Source organism: Aplysia californica, unplaced genomic scaffold (genome assembly GCF_000002075.1).
Source record: "Aplysia californica isolate F4 #8 unplaced genomic scaffold, AplCal3.0 scaffold00137, whole genome shotgun sequence".
Lineage (NCBI taxonomy): Eukaryota > Metazoa > Mollusca > Gastropoda > Aplysiida > Aplysiidae > Aplysia > Aplysia californica.
Genome location: NW_004797407.1, coordinates 1042721 through 1051235, shown reverse-complemented (window position 1 = coordinate 1051235; position 8515 = coordinate 1042721). Strand labels below are relative to the sequence as shown.

The 8515-nt window shown below is 40.1% G+C and overlaps 2 protein-coding genes across 3 annotated transcripts in view; one reads left to right on the top strand and one right to left on the bottom strand.

Moving 5' to 3' along the window:
* Positions 1–18: 18 nt before the first annotated feature.
* Positions 19–3110, bottom strand: LOC101854079 (probable G-protein coupled receptor B0563.6). The gene is made up of 2 exons (XM_005096790.1): positions 2229–3110; positions 19–48 (listed from the first exon to the last, which is right to left on the bottom strand). The coding sequence occupies exons 1-2, from the start codon at positions 3108–3110 to the stop codon at positions 19–21; spliced, it is 912 nt and encodes a 303-aa protein (XP_005096847.1).
* A 5036-nt stretch (positions 3111–8146) lies between these two features.
* LOC101849609 overlaps positions 8147–8515 on the top strand; it is a gene marked incomplete in the record, with an annotated part of 41365 nt that continues 40996 nt past the window's right edge. For both annotated transcript variants that reach the window (XM_035969327.1, XM_013081598.2), the window contains 1 exon segment: positions 8147–8215. In XM_035969327.1, the coding sequence (XP_035825220.1) occupies positions 8153–8215 (63 nt within the window).

The window sequence follows — 8515 nt, the reverse complement described above, 5'->3', positions numbered from 1 at the left end:
AGCATTACACTCCAGTCTTTACCTGGAAAAGTCTTCAACAGGATACTCCTGGAGAGAATCAAGCTGGCAACAGATGAGAAGCTTCGAGGAAACAAGGCCGGATTCCGCAAAAACCGATCATGTGTGGACCAGATCGCTACTCTGCGTATCATTGTTGAGCAATCGCTTGAATGGAACTCACCACTTGTGGTCAACTTCATTGACTTTGAAAAGGCATTTGACAGCGTGGACAGGGAAACTCTGTGGAAACTCATGCAGCATTTTGGAATACCAGAGAAAATCGCCAAGCTTGTGAAGGCCACCTATGATGGAACAAACTGCCAAGTCTTCCACGAAGGACAACTCTCAGAACCATTCCAGGTACAGACAGGAGTGCGACAAGGATTCTTGCTCTCACCTTTTCTCTTCAAACTGGCAATTGACTGGGTCATGAAAGAACTTACCAGAGGCAAACGTAATGGAATACAATGGATCCCTTGGCAGCAGCTGGACGACTTAGACTTCGCCGATGACCTTGCACTGCTCACTCACACACATGCTCAGATGCAAGAAAGGACCAAGGAACTCAACAGCCTATCAAGGCGTGTTGGCCTACGTATACACCCAGGCAAGTCAAAAGTAGTGAAGCTAGGAAAAGTTTCAAGCCCTGCTGTGACAGTGGAAGACACTCCCCTGAAAGAAGAGGACTCCTTTACCTACCTTGGAAGTGTCATCGATGGTAAAGGTGGAACCGAGGCAGATGTTAAAGCAAGAACCGCCAAGGCAAGGTCAGCCTTCAAGCAATTATCAAAAGTCTGGAAAGCAAGAAACATCTCACTGCGTACCAACAGATGTATGAGGAGTATTCTAAGAAGTAAGTGGCAGGATAGAATAAGAAATGAAGAGCTGTGGGAAGGACAGGACAAAAGGATATAGAAGTAGAAATAGGACTAAGAAGGTGGCGATGGATGGGACACATTGGAAAGCCCAGCGGAAACATCACAAGACAGTCACTGCAGTGGAACCCACAAGGAGCACGAGGCAGGGGTAGGCCAAGGGAAACACGGAGGAGATGCGTGGAAAGGGACATGAGAGAAATGAAGCTCACTTGGAACGAGCTTGGAAGGATGGCCCAGGACAGAGATAAATGGAAGGAGCTTGTATGTGGTCTATACCCTGTCAGGGGTGAAGGCATTGATGATGATGATTCAGCATAAGCTTTTGTGGATACTTTTTCACCAAAAACAAGGCAAATGCGCGGGCCAGATGATACCAATAACCCTATATACCCCAAAACTGACGAGTGTCCGACCCCATCAAGTCGTGACACAAATTAATTGGCCAAAATTTCGCCTGGAAGGTTTCCCCACGAGCGACAGAGGGCAAAGCCACGGGATGAGTTTGATAATTTCCATCGTTTGAGAGTCCTTGGAAACAGAAAATTTATATTTTTGCGCATTGAATCAATGTTTTTCAGTAAAATCCACACAGAAATGTGTTTTTAAATGGATATAAATGTTGGTGCGCCAAATGAGAAAGAAAAAAGTAGCCCAAGGGCCAGAAAAATGCCTTTTTTTTTAAAATTTCATTTTATTGACGAGCACCTGATTTCACCATGATGCATCACATTATTTTTATCCGTATTATCTACTTCAAAGTAACTAACAATTATCCAAGTCTCCTCTCTCTTACTCTACATTTTCCCCCATTTTGTCTTCTCTAGTTCCGTGCAGCAAATGACGTGTCACAAGCCTAACTTGCTAAGGGCACTCCGTTAGCTCAGTTAACGTCATGTTGAACTACAGAGCAAATTAAGGATCCAGGTTCGTACCCATGCCTGGGCATTTTTGAACTCAGATCGTTCTTTAGAGTTCCAAGGCCCTATCGAGACTCTCAACCCCTTTGGCTCGGTCCTATCGGGGACAGAAGTTACATTCGGAGGTTCCGCTTTTCGAAAGACCGAATAGTGTTGTTAGGGACGTTAAAGCCATACACTTACTTTTATTTACACACTCGCTATGAGTTTCCCTTACAGCAGTATTCCCACATCAATGTTTGCGAGTTAATTTCTTAATGCTTGTTAGAAACTGCTCTCTGTATTTCTTATTGAAGTTGAAATATACGAATATATTAATGGAAGAGTTTACCGAAATCAGTATGTTGTGTACTTCATCAATTATCCAGAAAATATTCTTAAACTGCCCCTGTGTAGAAAATTCATCAAATATGAACTCGCATATTGACGCTACAATGTAAGGTATGTAGCAGCCGATGAAGATGGCCGAGACAAAAGCAACAGTTTTGATGACGTAAATCTCTTTTCTGTCAGTGACGTTCCCCGTTTTGCCAGATGTGGACTTTGTGCCAGAGGCTTCCGGTTGAGCTCTAGCGGCTGAGTAGTTGGATTTCATATTGCTGCGGAATCTGGCAGACTGTTCGAGTTTGACGGTCAGGATAAGCAAGCAAACAATGACCGTTGTCAGCGAAATGACAGGTAGAACAGTTCTGTTGAACACCAAGTAAAAAGACATGAGGGCGGCGAAATGTGGAGCGCTTTTATAGACCAGCTCTGTTCTGTTGGTGAGAGGGTTAAACCTTGGCTGGATCCTGTGGGAGATGTTCATAGGGAGATAGGAGAGAAACATCATGGCGAATATCGTCAACAGGACCACGACACAGCGTGAACGAGTGAACGCGTTCTGAAACACTAACGGGATGGCGACGCATGCGCACTTCTGGAGCGCGATAAACACCGTGATGGCCATAGAGCTGTCGATGGACACATTGCCGTACCACACGATCAAGAAACCCAGGAAAGGAAAACTGACAGATGGCTCTAAGCTGGAAAATTTCATCAGGATCGTTAAGGATGTGAGAATTAAAACAAAGATGAGATACAGAAAATCGGCCACAGACAAGGCGAGTAGAGAAACCGTTATACCGTCGCTGCCGCCGATTCGAGAGAAAATGAAAATGTTCAGGACGTTCGTGGCAATCCCAAAGATTTGAATCGCCATGTGGGCGAAAGTCGTGAGAACATAATAGTAGACGATCTGAAACACACGGTCGCTGATGAAACCGTGTGGTTGGACCTGTGCCAGCAGTTGTGACCCATTACGCGGTACCTCCATGACGCTAGATAGATAGATAGACAGCGAGCGTGCAGAATAATTTGCGAGGAAGCTCTTTGGGTTACTACATGTATAGCATTGTATTCTACAATTTATAAAGACGCATACTGCTACAAGTACAACAAATTAATATGATACGTAAAGGAATTTAAGTAAATAGTAAAATATCCAAGCGCTTATTTAGGGCGAATTACCGGAGGTGTAACTGTAATTTAGACAAATTGTAGGAATATGTACGGGTAATTGAATACGGAAACAAGATCTTGCAATTAAAAATACCAGGTTATACGTAAATCAATATGCATGGGATATTATACTCAAAGACCTTATTGGTGCAGGAAATGTGTAATCTGCTGCCACAATAATTGCTGTCATTATATGTCAATATATTTTAATAAGTAGTTTTTGTTACATAAAACTGATCGTTGAAGGTTAAAATGAAAAAGAAAACCATTTCCAGCGTTATTTTGCAAACTGTTCTTTTAAAAAAAAATGATGGGAGAAGAGAAGTATGTTTGTCGTTGAAGTTAAATAGATCTAAGTATCTATTTAATTTAGTTTACAACGAGAAGTCCTCACGTTATAACGTTATAGGCCTATACCAGTCTTTTGGTTTTGTCAGTATGGCCACTCTTTTACTGCCCTGCATTTATAGATTTAAAAAAGATATACAGCATATTTTGTATGGACGATTAACAATAAAACGTTAACTTTAAAAAGACTAGAAAATAAACAAGAGCATCGGCACAATAACTGTTCACAGAAAATATTCTCAAAATAGTGAATCCACCAAATTATAGCGTCACTCCTTTCTATAAGAGACTATTTCTGATGACGTATTCTTTTGAAATTTATTGTAAATTCACAAGAGAGGTCTTGGAAATATATATTAGATAAAATATAATAAAGCCATTTCTCCAATAATTATTTTAGGAAGCGCCAAAGAAATGGCTTTATTTTATCTACGGTCTCGACTGCCTCAGATATGGTAAGGAAACAGTATAATCTTGTCAGGGGTTTTAATCCCCCCCCCACCCCCCTTGTAATTGTGTTCATCCGTTTGTTAGACTTTGGGACGACACGTTTTATGATTTAGTTGAAATTTTACAGGAATGCCACACAACTGGGTCTTATTAATAGACCGAAGATTAAAGGTGCAAAAGACGAGTAACAATCAAAACAAAACAAAAATAAAAGAAGGAGAGAAAAGAACGATAGACTGATATATGTTTTATAGTAGAGGGTTTTACGGCGCTCGCAACTGTATAAGGTCATATGAGCGCCAAGGGGTGAATGTCAACAGAGAAGTCTTTACAGGCAATCAGACTTACTCAGCTCACCTCTCTAGCTTCAACAGCACAAGTTCTGCTTCGACTATCAAGGCACCCCGGAAATAGCGGGTGTGACAAACTTACAAAAGAAGTAGAGGAAAATGGCAATAGTAAGGATTAGGAAAGAAAAAGCAGCAGTTCCCTGTTGTAGATCAGGCTCAGTTATGAGCGTGACATAATGAATCAGCCCATTTTCAATTCCACTGTGCTTGAACAAGAAATGTCCCCCCTTTGGGAATGGCCTAAAGACACTACAGTCAGCGGCACTGCCCCAGGGTTACGATAGATATTTGATGGGGAAAAAAGGAGCAAACCACTCAGAGCACCCGCCAACCACCCCTTTTCGGGAGGCATTAAAACTTAACGAAATTCATTTTGAATCCACCGAGAGGAAGAAAGCAACACAAAAACAAAACAAACAAAAAACGGGGGAGGTGGGGGGGGGGGGGGGTACGAATTAATTCTTTCCTTTGTGAGGACAATTTGTATCGAGTATATCATTATTATCAGTTTTTCTGCGGGGACTTTGAGGTAAATTAATGTATCCTGAACCGCACACTTTTTAACGATACCGGTACATTTTGGTTGTCAGTACCATTCATCGATTACATTCTCCTTTTTTTTCAGCATTATTTCAGTTACATTCAGTGCTACGAAAACTATTTCATTTTTTTCCCAGGTGAGTCAACTGGCAAAGCAACTGAGGTCTACTCGTGCCTTATACAAATAAAACTAGTTTACAAAAACCGATAATTTTCGTCTTGCATTAGAATGACTGTTAAGGGTTTTTGTTGTTTTTTTGCTTTCTTTCATTGAGCCACAGTTGTGTAGCGAGCATGCCAAAATGGCTCTTACTCAAATAAGTGTTAAGTTGTGAAAACGACAACATATTTTTTTAGTCAAAAGTGCGCGCTCTGATAGTTTCCCTTATCCCTGACAAGCAGGATCGAAGCCCGTCTCCTATATGAGCTACGTTGTGAGGAAACAAGGGGAATAAATTTGTTTTATGATGCAACAGCGGCAAGGCGTCGTAAAAAGCCAATGGCTTGAGCCCCGCACTCGACCCAAATTGAGAAATGTTTCTATGACATAATTTATTCATTTGAAACCGTTAAGACTGCTTTACAATCTTCGGCCTCTAGTTGTACACAATGAACACACACGCACACGTATGCACACACAGACACACACAGACACACACACACACACACACACACACACACACACACACACACACACACACACACACACACACACACACAAACATACGTACACACACACACAAACATACGTACACACACACACAAACACACACACAAACACACACACAGACACACACACACACACACACACACACATACCCACACACACAAACACACACACACACACACACATTTGCATGTTTGTTAGCCACACTAATTATCAACATTAGGAATGGTAATAACCAAACAGCCAATCACATTATTTTCTATCATCCTGACTCAGCAAAGGATACAAGATACAAATCCTTTCTCGCTGCCCTTTGTTAATAAAACTCTTTTTGGAAGAAGAAGAAGAAGAAGAAGAAGAAGAAGAAGAAGAAGAAGAAGAAGAAGAGGAAGAGGAAGAGGAAGAGGAAGAAGAAGAAGAAGAAGAAAAGCTGTAAATAATTTTTGTTAAAGAAATTTAATTCTTCCCTATTAAGTGGGCTTTTCTTTTCTGTGTGAATAAGTAGCTTAGAAATATATTAGATGTGTTATATGAACTCATAATTATAGATGTTCTACTTTTCAGCCTTTAGTAATCATGTTTTGTGTTGTCTTTTATGTAGCCTATATATTAAAAATATTGATAAATCTTGAGCCTAATTGTCGCTTGATACGTCAGAATTTTTTTGGGGCACATGGGACCTTGACCGTGCGAGCACACGTGATGTGGGGTGTGACGTCATGCTGTTCTCGGCAAGATGAGTGCATAAAATACGCGCGTGCGGGAGCGACTGCTGCTAAACTTCTCCGCTCCACCCTGGTACTTCTGTGAGCCTCTTGATCAACCACTGGCCAGACACCGCGAACAATAGGGGAAATTTTTACAACCAAGTGAGTATCTTGATCATAATAACAATTCTAATAGAAATAATAGCAATAATATTAATAGTGATAATAATTATAATGATAAAGATAATAATAATGATAATAATAATAATAATAATAATAATAATAATAACAATAATAATAATTTAAAAAAAGTAAAAAAAAAAAATAATAAAATAATAATAATAATATAATAATAATATAGACTTGGCCTATAAACTTTAAAAACCCTTTTACTAAAACTTGTTTTTTCTTTAATCTGATAAATGTGTGTTTTCTTTTTGTGCGTTGGGCATTTTGAATTTGTATTGTTCATTTACTTTGGTTGTTTTTGTTAGTTTGTTTGTTTGTTTGTTTGTTTTGTTTTGGTTTGGTTTTTTGTTGTTGTTTTTAAAAAAACACAACAGTTCTTCCAAACGTTTCTGCACTTTGTTCCTTGATTTTTTTCCAATATGTCTATTAGTCTTATGTTGAATTCCATACGATCACTTTACACATTTATTTTGTGTAAAAGTAAAAGTGAAAAAATAATTATAGCAACAACTTTTTATCATCAAAAAACTTTCGAACAATTAAATAGGATTATAACAGTTGTTTTTTTCTCAGTATTGCGCTGGATAGGAGTCCTCTGAGTAATCTGTATAAAATAATTGATTGGCATACGTGAGATTCGTGGTTACTATAAAAAAGTTGGTGTTTTTTGTCGGTTTGCATTTTGTCCAATACAGCTCATATTCAGTTTCATCAAAAATAAACCTAGGTATACAGAGAGAGGACTATTCCTTCTTTGTACTCAACCAATTTTGTATTTCAAGTTTTCAGCAAGACAAGCCACCCTTAAATAACCCTGCTCATATTTGCTTGGAACAAACATAAAAAACAGTACCGAATAGTAATCAAAGGTTTTAAAAAGTATTTAACCCCAACCCTAACCCTAAAGCCCTAAAGCCCTAAAGCCCTAAAGCCCTAAAGCCCTCACCCCCTAACCCCCGAGCCCGAACTCTTAACCCAAAACGCCTAACCCCCAGCCCCCATCCCCTATCCGCGTAAAGTGAAAGTCAAATTCCACCTCATTTGTATTCTTTCTATCAGACATCCTGCTTCCTAAATTCTATTTCGTGTGCTAATGTTGGTAAACTGTTTCACAGCCAGTCCAGCACCTATATAGCAAACATATTTTTCAGGTCCTGAATTTTTCCTTTCACGTCATCTCTTTGTATGTAAAATCACGTTCTTAGCGAAATGTGTACACCATTACAAAGAGATTTCTGTGATCCACCAATGTCGCCATAGTATACTGCATTATTTTACACATGCTAGCTTGCATTTTCCCCCCAAATTCTACTTCATTCCCACACCCCATACTCAACCTACCTCTCACCTCTACCCTTCCACCTCAACCCCTATGTCTATCAATTACCAGGTCTTCTCTAATGTTTCACCCCTTATGCACTCAGACCCTCATCTCTATGTCTGCAATTATCAGTTTTTCTCTAATGTTTCACCCGCACCCCCGCCCGCCCCTTCCTCACACCCCAATACAAACCCAGACCCTCGATCATCTCTATTTCTGCCAATTACCACCAGTTTTTCTCTAACGTTTCACCCTTTCTCTTCTATTACCTCCCCAGAAAGAAGAATGCGCATCCTTGACCTTGTGCCGTTGGCCGGCCTGGTGCTGTGTGTCTCCGTGTCTGCGCTGGTGAGGAAGTGGGGAGAATGATGAAACGGTATAGGTTTAATTAACGCCCCTATCAACACTGTTAGGTTAATCAAGATGCGGGATCTCTGAGTTAAAGGCCCAACTCTGAAAAAGCCGAGCCAAGTGGGAAATTTGTGTAAAGTGCCATTCTCAAGGAAACAACGTCAGATCGAGCTGAGACAAAGAGGTCCGAAACCAAATTAATGTTCCACTTGCTCTATCAAACTCGTAAGATTATATTTGGAGTCGCTATCAGGATATTCAGAGAAGTGCATTCGACAAAATGTGAAATGCTCCGAC

Bases quoted from the DNA above. Each gene is read 5' to 3' on its own strand.
- LOC101854079 (XM_005096790.1), bottom strand. From the start codon at position 3,110: ATGGAGGTACCGCGTAATGGGTCACAACTGCTGGCACAGGTCCAACCA. The intron at 49-2,228 runs GTAGCGTCAATA...GATTCTCTCCAG, and splicing joins GCTGCTACATACCTTACATT to GAGTATCCTGTTGAAGACTT.